Here is an 18149-nt window from a genome sequence, read left to right on the forward strand (position 1 = left end):
AGGGAGGACGAGCGCTCAGAGGCGAGGGACAGAGGGCTTGGGGCAAGAGAAGGAGGCAGAGCGCATCGCTGTGTTCACGAGGAGCGCTTTGGGTCAGGGGAAGAGTAGGAACATGAAAGAGTTGAAGCTTAAGAGGGCCCATTGGGGTGGCGGCGTACTTAGCCCTGGACGAGGTCGGGGAGGACGGAGGTGGTTTGACTCTCTTTAGCTATGATCGGTGGATCCAACTGGGGATGACCTGAAGCTTTGCAGCCGTGGGGGTGGTTAGGATCACCAGGTGAGGTCCGGTTCAGAGTGGCTTGAGACCTTGTGGGCAAGACTGCTTAAGGTAGACTTGATCTCCAGGGTTAAGTGAGAAAGTTGTGGCTCCCTATGATGCCTGGGGAAGCAGGCGGTCAGCATGCTCCCGGAGAAGCTTTCGGATAAAAGTAACAGTTGGTAAGTACCCATGGAGAGGAGTTTCTGGTAGTGGAGGAAGCTGGTTTAACAAGAAGGGGCATCCATTCATGAGTTAAAAAGGTCTAAGGAAGGAGGGGCCTGAGGAGTAGCTCTGATTCTGGCTGCGGCAAGTGGGAGAAACTGGAGCCAGGAAAGGTGAAGTTCAGAAGTCAGTTTAGACAGGTGAGTTTTGAGAATAAAGTTTGTTCTTTAAGCCTGTGTGGGGAGAGGACAGTGAGTTGTTCTCAAAAAGTGAATTTCTGTGCCTCTTGGGCCAGAAGAGCAGCTGCAACGAGAGGATATAGTCATGGTTGCCAACCCTGGACGGAGTGTTTTAGTTGCTTAGAAAGATAAGCTACGGGGGCAAAGGATGGACCCTTCATTGGCCAGAATTCCCACTGCCGTCCCCCCTTTTCTGTGGAATAAAGAAGAAATGTCTGCCGAAGGTCAGGAAGGGCAAGGGCTGGAGCTTCCAAGAGCAGGCTGGAGAAGCAGCGTCTGTGTCTGACTTAGGTCTAGGGGTTCGTGAGGGTTTTCCTTAGCCTTGTCATAAAGGGGCTTTGCCAGGAGGGCAGAGTTTGCAATCTACATTCTAAGGAACCCAGCAGAGCCAAGTAAAGAAAGATTTCTTCCTTACAGGTAGGCAGTGAGAGGGAGCAAAGATGCTCTTTGTGGTTTAGGGTGAATTGTGAGGTGGGGGTAAAGAGAAAGCCCAGGTACCCCACTTGGGTTAAAGAAAGTTGAGCTTTTGGTGGGGGGAACTCGATATACCTTAGATCCAAGAAAGTTAAGTTTGTTGGTATGTAGTTTAGATAGAGAAAGAGAGGGTGAACAGAGCAAAAGATCATCTACATAGTGTAAAAGTGTGCTGGGCCACAGAACCAGGGACAGAGGTCAGTGGAGAGAGCCTGGTGGGGCCTGTCTCTAAAACCCTGGGGAAGGACAGTCCAGGTGAGTTGAGAGGCAGTATGAGTATCGGGGTCCTCCCAGGTGAAAGTGAAGAGATTATGGGAATTGGGGTGGTGTGGGATGGAGAAGAATGCATCTTTGAGGTCAAGAACTGAAGTGAGTAGTTGAGAATGGGTGTGAGAGAGGAGAGTATAGGGTTGGGGACTTCAGGATGAATGGGCCTAACAGTGGCATTGACTAGGTGCAAGTCTTGACTAGGTGCCATCAGTAGGTCCCGTCAGGTTTGATAACAGGCCAGATCGGAGTATTGCAAGGGGAATGAGTGGGGTGAAGGAGCCCAGCTTGCAGCACGTGAGAAATAACAGGTTTGAGTCCTTGGCGATGTTTAGGTGAGACTGGGTATTGAAGACGGCAGGGAAAGTATGTGGGGTCTCTGAGTCTGGTGAGGATGGGCGTGTGGTGAAAGGCTGGTGCCTGTGAGGAAGAGTCCCATGCCCCGGGTTCAATCTCAGAAACAGAGAGGGGGAAACTTGGCTGGTGTGAAGAGGAAAACAGGATGTGAGCAGTAAGTCGGAGAGAGAGAGAGGGAGTTTTTGCATATGATCTCGACCTAGGAGGGGAACAGGACAAGAGGGTATTACAAGAAATGAATGGAAGAGGGGAGTGTCCCAAACTACACAGGGTAAAGGGGAGTGACACGTGGGGAGTGGGATAGGCCATCAGTGCCCAGCACAGAAATCGGCAAGGGTAAAGTCTTACCAGAGGAGGTTGGCAGGACTGACCAAGTGGCCCCTGTAACAAATGAGACAGGCCTTTCTGCCAGCTGGACTGACCTGGGCTCCTCCATTGTGGTGTACAGAGTATGGGGGACCGAGGTCCCAGGGCACCGTCAATCTTCAGCCGCCAGGCCCAGAAGATCAGCTATTGGCTCTCATGGGGGACGAGGGGAAGAGGCTGGCCTACCTTTGTTGAGGCAGAGAAGGACAGCCGACCTTCCAGTGTCCAGCAAGTCTGCATTGGGGACAGGGTCCTAGCGGCGGGAGCGGGTTGTAGCAGGCTTTCACCCAGTGACTGGTGTGGTCACACTTGAAGCAGGGTGTTCGTGGTGAGCGTTGTGGCGCCATTGTCTTCTTTGGAGGATACCTCAGGGCTGCAGCCAGGAGCTGGAAATGCCGTCTGTCTCTGGCCACCCTCTCAGTCCATTCCTGGTCCTCTCTATTGTTAAAAACTTTAAATGCCAGGTCAAGCAGATCTCCTTGAGGGGATTGAGGATCCTTTTCTAGGCATTTAAGTTTTTTCCTGATGTCAGGGGCAGATTGGGACAGGAAATGTGTATTGAGAGCTATCATGCCTACTTGAGAAGCAGGGTTGAGGCGAGTGTATTGGGTGAGTGCCTCAGTTAGGCGTCCCATAAACTCAGCTGGATTTTCATTAGGCCTCTTGGTAAGCATCTGGAGTTTCACAAACTTATGGGATGCCTTTTGGAGGCCAGCCAGTTGGCAGAAAACCATCTTATCATGGGCCATCCTTCTGGGAACATGGTATTTTTAGTCAGGGTTCTCCCTTGGGACAGCAAGCATCCCTACTGAGAAGGTGTTATCAGTTAAGTGAGCTTCGTCAGCATGGGCCTGAGCGGCCACCCAGACATATTCTTGTTTGTCAGGAGTGAGAGTGGAGGAAGGAACTACAAAGAGATCATGCCAGGTTAGGTCACAGGCCTATAAGATAGTGAAATTCTTTGGTATAGTGAGTTGGATCAGTGGGGAAAGACCTGAAGTGTTTTTCAATCTGGGATAAATCAGACATGGAAAAAGGCATGTGAACATGAACGACTCCTTCAGTGCCTGCGACCTCACGTAAAGGGTACATTCCATCCCCGTGAGAACCAGTACGCTGGCCAGGAGGGGAAAGAGGAGAGGAGATGGGAGATGGTGGTGGTGGTGGTGGCCCAAAGGCAGAACAGGAGACAGATGAAGACAGATGAAGCTGTTGGGCCAGGTCGTATGGCGTCCGGGTCAAAAGCAGAGGGTGAGGACGAATATGCGGGAGGGGTTGAATGAGAGCGCATTCCCGAGACCTTGGCTAGAAAGACCTGGTGAGAAGAGCAGGTAGAGCAGAGAGAGAAGGCCGTGCACGCAGAGAGAAAAGTACCTGAATATATGTAGGGTATTGCACACCTCCTGCCTGTACGTTGGCAGTTTTCTAAATTAGTGAGAAATTGGAAATCAAAAGTACCATTCTCAGGCCATTTGGATCCATTGTCTAGCTTATACTGTGGCCAGGCAGAGTTGCAAAGAAAGATCAAACAATGTGGTTTGATGTCGTCCAAGTCGTAGAGGCTTTAAGTTCTTTTTTTTTTTTTTTTATTATAAATTGCACTCAGTTTAATTTTAAAGGTCCCCACAGTCTTGATCAATTTAAGATATTAAGATCTGTAAAATTAAACAAGTTAAACACTTTTAACATATAAAGGCACAGAGTAAACATTTTTAACTGGTATAAGGAATAGAGGCTTTAAGTTCTTAAGGAGACAGGGAAAGAGCAAAACAACAGTGAGAGGAAGGAACGAGGGCTTAAACTGGCTTATACAGAATACCAATGTGACCCCCTGACCCACCAGGGGAACGGGCCCTGCACCTCCCACATGGACACAGCCTGTGCAGGCCACAACTGTTGGCTTGTAGCCTCTTAGTGGGCAAGGTGGGCACCTGTGCTCCTGATGGCAGAAGCAGCTGGCAGGGAAAGATGAGACTTCAAGAGGGAGAGGGGGAGGGGGAGAGGGTCCTGAGACTGAACCAAAAGGCGCCCCTTAGGGCACAGTTGACTAGAGAGCGAGAGGCCCAGGGGCCAAGAGTGCATACTTCTCAAGACCTCGGGTTGGGGCCCAGAAGTGGGGTAAGGGTATAGCCTGGTGTGTCGACACTGCTTCCACGAGGAGGGGTTACCCTGAGAGGGACACCTACCGAGAAAGAGGGAGGAGACGAAGAAGGGAAGAAGAGTGGGGCTGAGCTGTGGCGGGCGGGAGAGCTGGTACCGGACAGAGATGAGCCGAAGCCTTCAGAGGGTCAGTGGCAGCTCGGTGGTCTGGTCAGGGGAAAGGAGGCCTGGTCGCCCAAGAGGGCAACTGGAAGTCTCCTATCCATGTCAGGGGACCAGATGTAAGGTTTGGGAGTGACCAAGACCACACAAACCACTGTGAGGCAAAGATGAAAGCTTTTATTTGGGAAAAGCATGAGCTGCCAGGGCTGAGTCTCAAGAGAGGAGCACAGCCAACCTGAGTTTCCAGGTAGTGAGCTCTATAGGGCTCTTTCAGTTGGGGAAGGTGGGGAAGGAAAAAGAACTGGTTAGTTAAGTTGAATAGAAAAGTTCCTTTAGGGGAGATCATTACATTAACCATTTAAAATAGCTAGGGTGTGATACCAGAACAGTGACCAGGTGACTTAGGAGATAAGGAGGCAGGAAACCATGACCTCGGCCATTGGTAGGCAAGGAGAGGATAATGACTGGGTGGTTTCTTGAAGAATGTGGATAGTCTACTTCCTTATGCCTCTGTCACCCTTCTGCTGACCATGATGACCATTTTGGGAGACCATCCCGACTTAACACATGTTTCCTGAAATGTTGTAAGTATTTCTGAATCTAACATCATAACTAAACTTTGCATTATTTGATGTTAAACTTTTATAAGGAAGAACCACACTATGTAGCCCGGGCTGGCCTCAAACTCACAGCAAACCTCCTTTCTGCCTCCTACGTGCTGAGTGAGTCACCATACCTAGCTGAAGTAAAACTTCAAGTAAAATATCTAGTGCTTTTCACATTTGGACAGCTGACATGAATTATCTGTGAGAATCAATTTAATACGGTTAGGGTATTCCTATGATACTTGTTTTGTAAACAACTTTGTAAGCACATTGTAGTAACTTCTATACTAATATAAACGCTTTTTGAGCATATGGCTTCAGTATATGGTACTGGAGTCACTGTGAATGCTAGACAAAATAATTTCAAGTGAAAGATTGTGTGTGCGTGCACCTGTCACAGTGCGTGAAGTCGGAAGACAACGTCGGGCGTGGGTCCTTGTCTGCCTTCCACCTTACTTGAGGCGCATTGATGGTCGCTGTCGCATTTGCCGGGCTTGCTGGCTGTAAGCTTCCAGGTGCCTCTCCTCTGTCTCCCGTGCCTCTTGTTCTCGCTGCAGCGTCCAGCTTTTTGTGGGCTCTGGACTGAGGTACTTGTGACTGCGCAGTGAGGTAGACTGAATGTGCAGTGCTCCCCGTAGCCTCTTGTGTTTGTGGTTAGGTGTCACGCTCAGTCCCTAGCTGAGGGACCGTTTCAAAGTGGAGCTTTTCTGGAGGAGGTGGGGGTGGGCTTGAGGCTTTTCAGTACAGTTCCAAGTCATGTGACAGCTTCCTGCTCTGCCCTGCTTTCTCCACCATGATGAGATTTCCCCCCCTCAAAACTGTAAGCCTAAAATGAACCCTTCCCTCCTGTAAGCTGCTTCTGGTTGGATGTGTAGTCTCAGCATTATGAAGGTGACTCACACTAAATGCTTCATCCATTTGAGTCATCTGCTTAGTCCTTTGTTTGTTGTTGCATTTGTTTGTTTGTTTATGATAGAGAGCGGGTGAAGAATGGGTGCACCAGGGCCTCCAGCCACTGCAAATGAACTCAGACACATGCGCCACCTTGTGCATCTGGCTCATGTGGGTTCTGCGGAATTGAACCTGGGTCCTTTGGCTTTGCAGGCAAATGCCTTAACCACTGAGTCATCTCTCCAGCCCTCTTGTTGTTTCTAAAGGCAGAGTTTCGTTGTGTAACCATTACTGGCCTGAAATTTATTATGAAAGTTATTAGTAGTAAGCTGTCTGTAGGTTGCGATGAGCTAATGAATTAACCCATTTTACAAACTTAGAATAACACCTGACGCATGATGAATGTCACCCACGTTTGTTGTGAACAGGACTGTGGAAGCTCACAGTGCTTGTAGTCTGATGAAGCACGCTTGAATCACAGGGCTGCTGATGCTCAGCAAGGCAGCTGCTGGTGATGAGGTAAAAAGATTTTAAAAAGTAATGGACTGACACGTAGGCAATCACTTAGATTTTTTCTACAAATTGTTGAATTAATGAATCATGAGTAAAGAATGAAGAAAAGAAAGAAGACTTAGAAGCTTTGGTTAAATTTAGATAGTATAATTTCATATGTGTGTGACCATATGGTAAAGTAACCTCTAAATATTTAAGTTGTATCTCAACTTCCTTCTGTGAAAAGGTTATTTGCTATAGCAACAAATCTGAGTCACTGTGGCTGTGTGAGGACTTGGATTGACTCTTCCCCCAGAGGTATAAGAGCTGGAAAGAATTGGTAAAACCTATTGTTGCAGTACTCTGAAAAGTGATCAAATAATGTAATAGTCTGAGAAGTGCTTCTGTTTGAAAACAACTGAACTTTGGGACAGACAGTGGGACTCTGTGGTATTGTTGTCACTCTGCTCCTGGGCACCGAGATATATACAGTCAGGTTCTAGAGGAAGAGGAGGCAGGGGAGAGGACAGCAAAACTATGGAGGAGGGGCTGGAGAGATGGCTTAGAGGTTAAACACTTGCCTGTGAAGCCTAAGGACCCCGGTTCGAGGCTCGATTCCCCAGGACCCACGTTAGCCAGATGCACAAGGGGGTGCATGCATCTGGAGTTCATTTGCAGTGGCTGGAGGCCCTGGCGTGCCCATTCTGTTCCTCTTTCTCTCTCTCTCTCTGCCTGCCTCTCTGTCACTCTCAAATCAATAAAAAATATTTTAAAAATATATGGAGAGGGGAGGAGGAGTGGGGAGGAAGAGATACAATAAGCAAAATAGGGTTAAGAAATGGCTTAGCTGGTAAAGTGTTTGTCATGCAAGCATGAGGGCCTGAGTTCAGATCCCCAAGTCCCAGGTAAAATGCCAGGCATAGTGGTGCCTCCCAGTGCTGGGGAGGCAGACACAGGGAATCCTTGAAGTTCACTGGCTAGTCTAGCCTAGTTGGTGAACTCTGTCTTCAGTGTGAGGCTCTGTCTGAGAGAACAGGATAGAGAGTGACTGAAGCAGACGCCTGATGTCAGTCTCCAGTATCCATGCCCAGACATGTGCGTGTGTACCTACAGTACACTCCTCCACATGTGCAAACATGCACACACATGCATTCACAGGGCATGCACACACACACTGCAAAGTAAACCAGAAGCAAACAGAAGAAAAAAAAATCAGTAAGATAGAATCAAAGACATAGGACTGGGAGCATGATGACCCGAGTTCAGATCCTCAAAGTCTACGTGAAGCCAAATGCTGGCTCTAGCGCACGCCTGTCACCCCAGTGCATCTGTGGCAGGAGGGGAGTGGAGGCAGGAGAGTCTCCAGAAGCATGTGAACGCAGCACTAAACGAGAGACCGCGCCTCAAGCAAAGCAAAAGGCAAGAGCACACCTGAGATCATTTTCTCATCTCCATTCCTGTGCCTGCACACGCACACAAGCACACACACGTGCGTGCACACATACACATGCACATATGCATATGCAGAAGTAAGAAAAGCAAATCATAAGTTGGTTCTTTGAAAAGATCAGTGAAATTGAGAAATTTCAGCCAACTCCAAATTGTATATGAAAAGGTAAAATAAATAAGTAAATAAAAAAACCTAGAACATTCAGAACAGTTTTGAAAAGAGAAGCATGAAGTTGGGGATTTAAGTAGCTGCCTCCTGCACTGTGGTAGTTAAGACAACAGGATGTTTTTAACAAATGGTTCTGGGAAATCAAATATTCATTCATTTGGCCAAGCCCAAAGGAGCAGGCCCTTGCCCTTGCTTTATTACAGCAAAAACTAACTGGACATAGCTTATAAGGTAAGACCATAAAATTTATAGAAGACAACATAAGGCAAAATATTCATGGCCTTGGATATAACAAAGCTAGTTAGCTATGATACAAAAGCATGATCCATAAAAGGAAGAATTGATAAAATAAAGATCAGTAGGATTAAAAGCACATGCATGGCATGCAAAACATAGAGTGGGAGGAAATATTTGTAAATTATTTATTTATACTTGTGGTCAGAATGAATAAATAACTTTGTGATACAATAAGATAGACAGTTTAGCTGGAAAATGGCTGAGGGATTAGCTCTTTCACCAGGGAAGCTATGTGAATGGCTAAGATGGGCATGAACGGGTACGTACCGTGATTCGCCATTAGGGAATGAAATTAAAACTATAAAATAAGACACCGCTCAGGTCCATAGCAGGTTGTTCTCACAAAGCAGGCCAGGTGTGGCTGTGATGGAGAACTCGTGCTCTCACACTGCTGGCGGGGATGATGGCACCGCCGCTCTGGAAAGTCGGGCAAGTCTTGACAAGTCAGACACAAACTATGCTGCGATCTAGCAGTTCCATCCTCGGCATGGACTCCTAAGAGATGAGCGCGTGTCTGTTAACAGCAGATCATTCATTATAGCCCTTAATAAACTGGAAAGCGCAAAGGCCCCTTAACTGGTGAATAGATCACCAAACTGACTGTACCCACAGCAGAGCACTCCTCAGAAATGGGAAGGGGATGTCTCCTCAGTGTGCATGAGAATTACGCACTGCGCTTTGGCAAGGTAAAGAGCCTCAGAGGCCACAAATTGTGAGCTCAGAACGGGGTGGGAGTGGGGTCAACTACAAATGGCATGAGGCAAACCTAGAGTATCCTAGATCTGGGTGACTTTATTACAAGTCACTGAGTTGAGTGCTTACACTAGATATGTTTATGCTATGTAACTTATTCCTCTTTAGGAATAAGTGAAGGAGTTTAGTAGAGAGAGGGAGGGAGGTAGAGAATGGGCACATTAGGACCTGTAGCCACTGCAGATGAACTCCAGACGCATGCGTCACCTTGTAGATCTGGCTCACATGGGTGCTGGGGAATTGAACCTGAGTCCTTAGGCTTCACTGGCAAGTGCCTTTACTGCTAAGCCATATCTCCAGCGCTCTCCCATGCTTCTGAATCAACAGGAAGTAGCTGTCTCTCAAAAGTTAGTGCACCAGCTAATTAATGTGATTGTAATTAGTGTGGTTTTAGAATGGGAACTTGATACCATTGTACTACTTGAGATGAGGGAGACCTGTGAATTACTCAAGGTCACAATTCCAAGCAGATGAAAAGCCGTAAACTAGGTTTTGGAGTTTGCATATCCTCACAAACCCACAGCCAGAGGGGTGTTGGATATCCCAGCAGCTCCCAACCAGAGATGGTAGCCATTGCTCTTTGAAAGAAAGCAGCCAGCTGTGTGTGGTGAGGTCTGTTGCTGAGGTTGAAGTTAGGCACTCTGTTCTGTCACTCACAATAGCCTCTTTCTCAGCTCTTGCAGTTCAACCCCCTGGAACGCCTGGGTGCTGGAGTGGCCGGAGTTGAAGATATCAAATCTCATCCATTTTTCACCCCAGTGGATTGGGCAGAATTGACAAGGTGAAGACCACGTGGCGTGGTAACAGCTCACATACGCAGATCTCCTGTAACCAGCATTTCTGGCAGAAGGGTCGTGGCCTCCTTTACAGTGTGCCGCAGCCAGAGAACAAGGACTTTGGAGGGAATGAGGAGGCTAAAAGATCTGTCCACAGTTACTGTCTGGACAAGACATTAGCTCGTGTTGCTAGCAGCTGTTATATCTATACCTTTACCAAGGTGTGACTGAATTTACATCTAGGGACACAGGTATATTGCAAACCCACCTGAAATAGGACTGCCCTTCAAGATGGCCCTCTGCTAGGAAGTGTCGAAGGAAGTTCCACTTGGGAGGAAGACTTTTCCAAGGCAGCTAACCATGTTTCTGCTAACCCAGGCTGGTTGATATGATCACTTTATTATTTGCCAAATAACACTTAAAGTGATTTGTGAACAGTGTCACCTACAGGTCGGCAAAAAGAGAAGTACAGGATGCTTGGAAGGAACCCACGCCACGAGCACTTTTGAATGGGACCCCGGTGGTGTGGGAGAGCACGCCGTGCTGCCTCCTGCAACCGCGGGCCACTGCTACCGCGGCTCGGCCGCCCTTCTTCCCGCCATGCCTTTGTCGGCCACTCTCCACCTTTGGCTGCTTCTCTCAAGTTTTCTTTTGCACTCCTGTTCACACACATGCGATGAAAAAGGGAAGGGGTATTTATTCCCCCAAATTGTCAGCTTTACAAGGACTAAGAAATCATGAAAAAATAAATTGGTAAAATTTACTCATCTTCATTTAGTAACTTAAGTTAAAATCTTTAAAACACTTCATGTGTGTGTGTGCGGTGTGCTAAGTGACGTATGGGATAAGCATGTGTGCATGCAGATACAGATAGGTGTGCTATGCACATGCCTGCAGCGGCCAGAGAAGAACTTCGGGTGTCTGTCCTTCTCTGACTCAACCATGCATTTCCTTGAAACGGGGTTTCTTTCTCTCAAACCAGAACTACTATCCCTCACTGAACCGCCAGTGACTCTCTGGTCCCTTCCTTCATGCTGGGATTACAGATGTATGTGGCCATGTCCAGATTTTCTGTTTTTAAAATGTGGGTTCTGTGGGGAGGAGGGAAAGTTGATCTTTGGCTCAAGAAGCCCTCATGTGTAAGAGGTAAGAGCTCTTAACCACTGAGCAATCTCCTAGTCCTTAAAACTCTTTTTTAAACACATAAAGGATTAATTTGTGGGGGGGGAATGTTACCAGCTTCTCCTGCTGCTGCTTGGCACCAGCACCCCCGTGAGGCAGTGTGCAGAGCTCAACTCCTAATGTGTGTCACACCGTGCCACCGAGTGTTAACACACCTCCAAACATTTACTTACGCTGCTTTTCCATGTCACTAAGGTTAGCTTGTATTGTTTATAAAAACTGACAAGGTTATAAAGTGTCAATGTCCATACTTACCAAAGATGAAAGAATAAAGTCCTGTATCCAAGTCAGAGGCCACCAGAAGTGATTGAAATCTGGGTGGTGGGGTTTTGTGTTGGTTTGCTTTTTCTCTTGAATCTAGGATAGAACCCAGAGCCTTGTGTGTACACGGCAAGCCAGCTCAGGTTTGTGTGGAAGCCTGCCCCCGCTCCAGTAGCATCTTCCCAGCGCCATCCGTCATTGTCCACTAGGGCTCCTGACAGATGGAGTGGAAGAAGAAAAGGTTTGATTGAGATGCAGGAAGTGTGTAAGCAGTTCTCCAACTTCTATTATTTTATCATTTCACTCCGCTTTTCCTTTTTGGACCCTGTATAACTTGAAACCCAGCTGAAGGGCTGCAACAATACCAGGTTGGGGAGCAGGTCACCAGGGTCATACCTCAGTTAAGATGACATCAGTCCCTGGAACTGCATCTCAGCTCAGCAATGCCCCAGCTTCATAACAGGAAGTCATGCAGGTGAGACAGAGTGACTTCCTGTGTGGATGGGTAGGAAATCTGCAAGGACTTAGCACCAGCCATTACAGAACTTCCTTCCAGAGTGCCCTGTGACATGCAAGTCACAAAGGACCTCACAGCTAAGGTGACAGTCTCTGCCCTTCCGCGTGACTTGGGTCTCTGCATTTAAAGCCCAGTCAAGTCAGCAGATGGTTCCTATGTTGGTCTGTTGACAAACTTCCGTTGCTTTGGTTTCTCCCTCATTTCTCTCTGCATGTTAGATTGGCGTTTATACTTAACATAATTTATAATCATGGTGGACATGAATTATTTTAGTCATAACACACACAGGAAATAGCTGTAGGTGAAACCCAGACCATTTTTATTTGATGTGTGGTTGAATGGTGTCAGCAATAGTGGCTTCTGTTGTATTTTCTTTCTTTCCTTCTTTCCTTTCTTCCTTCCTTCTTTCCTTCCTTCCTTCTTTTTGTTAAGCAGGGGACTGAATATAAGTCAAAACCATGAAAGAATTCCACATGTGATTTCTTATAGAGAAAAATGTAGATTATAATTTGAAATCTGTTTCTCAGCCCACAATTGAGTGGGATGAAAGTTGACATCTGTGTTGTGACTGCTCACCTCCAGAACTTCTTATCACCTGGTCCCATCTCAGTAACTCCTGTCCTCCCTTTCCCCAACTTCTAGCCTATGAATTTGATGATTCTAGGTAGCTATAAGTGAAAATAAATAATATTTAAGTTTTGTGCATGTTGGACCTACTTAATGTGAAGTTTCCAAGGGTTTAGAATATTCTTTTTTTAAATTTTTTTATTTTTATTTATTTGTGAGCGGCACAGACAGAGAGAGAGAGAATGGGCACACCAGGGCCTCCAGCCACTGATGCATGTGCCTCTGTGTGCATCTGTCTTACAAGGGTCCTGGGGAGTTAAGCCTAGAACTGAGGTCCTTAGGCTTCACAGGCAAGTGCTTAATCACTAAGCCATCTCTCCAGCCAAGAATATTCTTTTTTATGCTGAACAGTGCTCTGTTGTGAATATATGTAACATTTTGTTAACCTACTCATCTGGTGAGCTGGAAATCAGCTTCAAGGAGTGGTCACAATCTTTCCAGAGTGGTTTTTCTGATGGCATTCTCTTACTAAACTGGTTAATTGCTTAGCTGTTCATCTCTTATCAGTCCTCCATTGTGGGTACCTAGCATACCTGTTGAGCTGTTTTGTTTCTCCATTTGGCTCTTGTGATTGATGCGTGATGACCGTGGATGGGCAGACACCTGAACTTCTTTTGGGTTTTATGAGATTAACAGAAGCACTTATTGCTATGCCCTCTTTTCTTTAATAGTCTCTCTCTCTCTCCCTCTTCCTCTCCCTCTCTCTGTCTCTCTCTGTCTCTCTCTGTCTCTCTCTCTCTCTGTGTGTGTGTGTGTGTGTGTGTGTGTTTCAGAGGAAAGTTGCTGGTGCTCACCTTCCCCTCACTTTGAGGCAGGGTCTTTCATAGTTCACTGCTCTAGTCACAAGCATCTGGGAAATTCTCTGACTTCACCTCTCTTTTAGCTCATACCATACTAGGATAATGAAGGCCATCGCTTTCTGGCTTTTATGTGGGTCCTGGGGATCTGAAGTGAGGGCCTCATGCTTGCGGGGCAAGGTCTTTATCCAGTGATCTGCCCCCCATTCTTTCTTTGTGAATGGCTCAGTCCAGACAAGCAGCCAGTATCAGATAGCTCAGTGTCCCTTCCATGACTTGTAGTGGAGTCTAACATCTCTGCCCTGTGGGTAGGCTAGTAAGGTTCCTAAGAATAAAGGAAAGTTTGCTGAAACTGTGACATTAATTTATTGGAGACAAAGACCTTTTCAATCTGTTATTACAAAGAACCTCATTTTTTTTCTTTGTTTTCCAAGGTAGGGTCTCAATCTAGCCCAGGCTGACCTAGAATTCACTGTGTAATCTCTGGGTGGCCTCCAACTCATAGAAATCCTCCTACCTCTGCCTCCCAAGTGCTGGGATTAAAGGCATGCACCACCATGCCTGGCATGAATCTCATTTTTTTTAAGTTACTTTAATTGAAAGAATTCTGCATTTATGGGTTGCACACACATACATTGTGGAATGATTCAGTCATGTCAGTGTGTTTACATCTTGACAACTACTATATCTTTGCACTGAAAAAAATTTCTGTTTTGTGTGTGTGTGTGCATGTGCATGCATGCACTTGTGGAGGTCAGAAGACAACCTTGGGTGTTCTTCCCAGGAACACTGTCCACCTCTTTTTGAGACAGGGTCTCTCGGTGGCCTGGAGCTCACCAAGCTAGCCAGTGAGCTCCAGGGTTCCTCTTGTCTCTGCCTCTCCAGCAGGGATTCCAGGCATGTGGCCACCACATCAGTCTTTCCACATGGGCTCAGGGAGGGAAGCACAGGTCCTTGGGCTCGCAGCGTACTTTTCCCACTGAGCATCTCCTCAGCCCTGAAAACACTTTAATCCATTCTCTTCACAGTTTTGAAATGTGAATTATTATTGATAGCCACCGTGCTGTGAGGCAGGTCGCCAGAACTTTGTTCCTTTGACCAGTGTGATGTTTAAGCTGATTTAAACAGCCACAACTCCTGTTGGGCTTCGCCCTCAGCCTTTTCCTAGACCAGCTTATTTCAGGGTCACTGGCAACCAGTGGGGAGTTTTGCTCTCATGCGGTGCATGTGCTGAGGAGGATACGATTTACAGCCGCTAACAATACACATAGCATGCCTTGGTTGAATTTCCTGGCCCACAAGTTACGATCCAAATAGACATCTGTCTAGAGCTCTAATGGCTCTTTGCCTCCCTGGAACTCTGACTGACCGTACCCTGGCCTCATTTTGATTCCCTACTGTCAGGACCAAAACACAACATGGATCTTCTTCTTCCCTTAGAGGAGCTGGTCTAACCTCTGCTTAATCTAAGAGCAGTGGGCAGTGAAGCCTAGTGTCCCTAACTCTTTCCTTGATGCTCATGAAGTAACACATAAAATCTGGGTTAATCGCAATACACCATTCTGGCTGCATTCTCTCACCCATAGAACAAGGGTAGGTGAGCTCTGAGTGCTTCCGGTATGCCAAGCAGTTTCTGCTTTTCAGTGTGAACCAAGAGGGAAAGCCCACACTTGAGAAAGACAAGGCTAATGAGAATCTTACATAGGTACCCCACTGCTTTCTTATAGTTATTTTCTGGTTTAATCCTAGAGTCAGGGGTTGGTCTCCCCACTCAATCCCACAGGCTCAGTGGACTACGACTATGAAGACCTTAAACAGCGTGAGATGGTAAGAGCTGCTTCTCGGTCTGCTCTTCCCAGGAAGGAGAAGTGAAGGTTCAGAGTGCAGCGCATTGCTGAGGGGAGACAGGGGCATGCCAGCATCGCCTTCCTCCCCTCCTCAGCCACCTCCGTGACCTGCTGCTTCCCTGCCTGCCCTCCCGTCATGTCTTGGTGTTCATTAGACTCAGTCCCTTAGCAGGCATGGTCAGAGCACAAAAATCATGTTCTCTTTTCCCATTTGGGCATTCCACCATCCTAGGTATTTTTTCAGTATTTGATGCCTTCTTGGCACATCTTGAGAATCCCATATTTAGCCCCCAGTGCTGAAGGGTTATTGAACGGCAAAGCCGTAAGCAGCACAGCGGCAGGGAGAGGGGAAGCAGTCCTGTGGTCTCTGACTCATGCCACTCATTCTCTCAAGGACCAACAGAAAAGCAGAATAGGCTGGCTTCCTAGTAAGATTGTCCTAAGTGTGAGATTGAGCAAGATGATGTGCTCTTGCATTATTTCTTGGTCTCCCTTATGTGACTTCTTTTTAAAAAAATTTTTTTGTTTATTTATTTATTTGAGAGTGACAGACAGAGAGAAAGAGGCAGATAGAGAGAGAGAGAATGGGTATGCCAGGGCTTTCAGCCACTGCAAACAAACTCCAGATGCATGTGCCCCCTTGTGTATTTGGCTAATGTGGGTCCTGGGGAACCAAGCCTCGAACCGGGGTCCTTAGGCATCACAGGCAAGCGCTTAACCACTAAACCATCTCTCCAGCCCCCTTGTGTGACTTCTTGATCTAGGTGTCTCCTCTAGGAAGAACAATGTGAGAGAGGTACCCAGGTCAGTGAAGAGTACTTGTGGGGTTTTGGGGTCAGGAGTGTGGAGTGACAGAAAGCTTATGTTGCTGAGCTGGTTTTATCAGTTATTTTAATATCCACCCAGAAGCCACCTATGGAAGGAAAAGGATTTAATTCTGTTTACAGTTCCAGAGGGTAGAGCCCCTCGTGGCAGGCGCAGACAGCCTGTATCACATCTTCATGTCAGCAGAGGGGAAGTAGGGTTGGGCTGTGACTCCTCAAGGCTCCCTTCCTAGTGATACACTTCCTCCAGCAAGCCTCCACCTTCTAAACGTTCTATAGTCAGCACCACCAAGTGGGGGTGAAGTATGCAAACATGCAAGACTGTGTGGACCATTTTACATTCAAACCATCATAGCTGGGGTTAAAGAAATATTTCTTTGTCCATCCCTCAGAAAGAGTTTGGCAGACACTGAAACTCTTACTGTTCTGGGATCAGAGATGGCAAGCCTGCCTTGGGATGGATGGAGCAAGTGTGTTCTAGCTCTGCGTTGGGCTGTAGGCAGTTGGCGTGCTGGTGGTGAAGGAGGTGGCCAGCATTTGCAAAGGGCAGGAATGTCTCTTACTGAATGTGGCAGGGCGAATGACAATGAGCCAACTCTGGGGCACATACACCCTAGTCTTGTCAATCTCAGGTGAAATAAACTCATAAACAGTTAACTGTTCTGGGAATATTGATCACATTCCTCCAAAAGCTTGGCTATTTGGTAGGTTAGGGGGTGACAAGGCCTGAACTTGTTTTCCCATCAAAAGAGGCAAATGGACCTCGAGATTTGAGTGTGGGCTGGGCCAGTGGCTCAGTTGGCAAAGTGCTTGCCTCACGTCTTATCATGTGCCCCATTGCCTCACTCAGCATGGCTTCTCTGCTCAGTGAGCAGATGTACCTGTTTAACGGACCTCGTGGAACAGCAGGGAAGACAAGCATGCACAAGAAGGAGGTCAGAGTGCAGCAAACACTGGGCGGCTGTGAGAGGTAAGCAGCCCCTTCCTGATGGGAGCGGCCCTGCCAGTGGAAATAAGCTGTCTACGCAGAGGAAGTTTTCTGTTTAGGGAGAAGAGAAGTTTCCACGGGACATTAAAAAAAAAAAAAAAAAAACTCAAAAAGAGAAAGGAAACAAAAAAAAACCCCAGTTGTGTACAAATGCAAGCAGACAGGAGCATGGAAGGCTGGGTGGGCGTCACGTGGCTGGTGTGCTGGGGTAGTGACCCTGGCAGGTAGGCTGAGCCCGGGATGCAGGCTGCGTGGGGGCGCGTGGTGGTGACAGCTGCTGCTGGAAAGAAAGTTTTAGGGGTAGAATGGAGAACAGTTGAGGGGAAGAGAGAAGAGGTGAGAGAGGAGTTAGGACTTAGCACAGAAATTGAGGGTAGCCACCGAGCATCCTTATTCCCTCAGGAGTGTTAGTGGCGTTTCCCAGTCTAACACTTGCGTCCTTTCCTCTTAAAGCAAGAGTTTGTGGGAGCTCATGGCTTCTTTGTAAGCGTGGTACCCAAGGACTCCCCTGGGAGGAGTCCCCGCAGGCTGAGAGTGGTGCTGTCTGCCCAGAGCCTACATCCTCGTCCCGGCTCCCTCCCCCACTTGACTCACGGAGCACTTTGCGTTCTATTTGAATCTTCTCTGACTTCACTTTTACGAGATCTCTCTCTCTTTGTGCCTTCCTTAGCTCCGTGCTTCTCGACGAGTGTTCATCTAGTTCAGGGGAGCCAGGTGGTTTTGACTGTAGCATTATTTAAGTTTGAAATTACTTCCAAATAAGTTGTAGGACAAAGAACAAGAAACAACAAAAGGCAACCAAAAAAAAGTTCAGTGTTTCCTGTCAAGTGTAGCAACCGGAGTCCAATCCCCAGACCCCACATAAACCCGGCTGCAGCATGTGGGTGTCTGAAAGTTTAGTGCTCTTCTTTAGAGGTAAGAGGCAGGGGGGTGGATCTCAAAGCTTGTGGGCCAGCTAGCCTGGCTTCCACAGTGGCGAGCAGCAGGAGCCTTTCAAATAAGGGGAAGGGGAGGACCAGCACCCTCATGGACAGGCCCAGGCGGCGGCATCTTCATCCCGCACTCACCAGGGGCGCGCACACGCAAACACAGCACAGTGAGCAAACGAGAGTCGTGGCCATCAAGGCTGGCTTTGTTGGGGAAGAGTTGAAAGGCAGATGTGGCTGCCATCCCAACTACATCCCAACTACTAGAATCATGGGTCAGCAGTGCGAGACCTAACTTTGCAGGCGAGTCTGCCGCGCTAGTTGAGGCCCGCTGACTGCTTTGACCTGAGCTCAGCACCTGT

The 18149-nt window shown here is 47.5% G+C and overlaps 1 protein-coding gene across 7 annotated transcripts in view; it reads left to right on the top strand.

The window, feature by feature from the left end:
* Rps6kc1 (ribosomal protein S6 kinase C1) overlaps positions 1 to 10581 on the top strand; it is a 221657-nt gene extending 211076 nt beyond the window's left edge. For all 7 annotated transcript variants that reach the window (XM_045156300.1, XM_045156306.1, XM_045156325.1 and 4 more), the window contains one exon: positions 9717 to 10581. In XM_045156300.1, coding sequence (XP_045012235.1) covers positions 9717 to 9827 — 111 coding nt within the window. In that variant the 3' untranslated portion in view covers positions 9828 to 10581. The remainder of the gene's footprint in view (positions 1 to 9716) is intronic.
* Positions 10582 to 18149: the final 7568 nt, after the last annotated feature.

This window comes from Jaculus jaculus, chromosome 1 (genome assembly GCF_020740685.1).
Source record: "Jaculus jaculus isolate mJacJac1 chromosome 1, mJacJac1.mat.Y.cur, whole genome shotgun sequence".
Lineage (NCBI taxonomy): Eukaryota > Metazoa > Chordata > Mammalia > Rodentia > Dipodidae > Jaculus > Jaculus jaculus.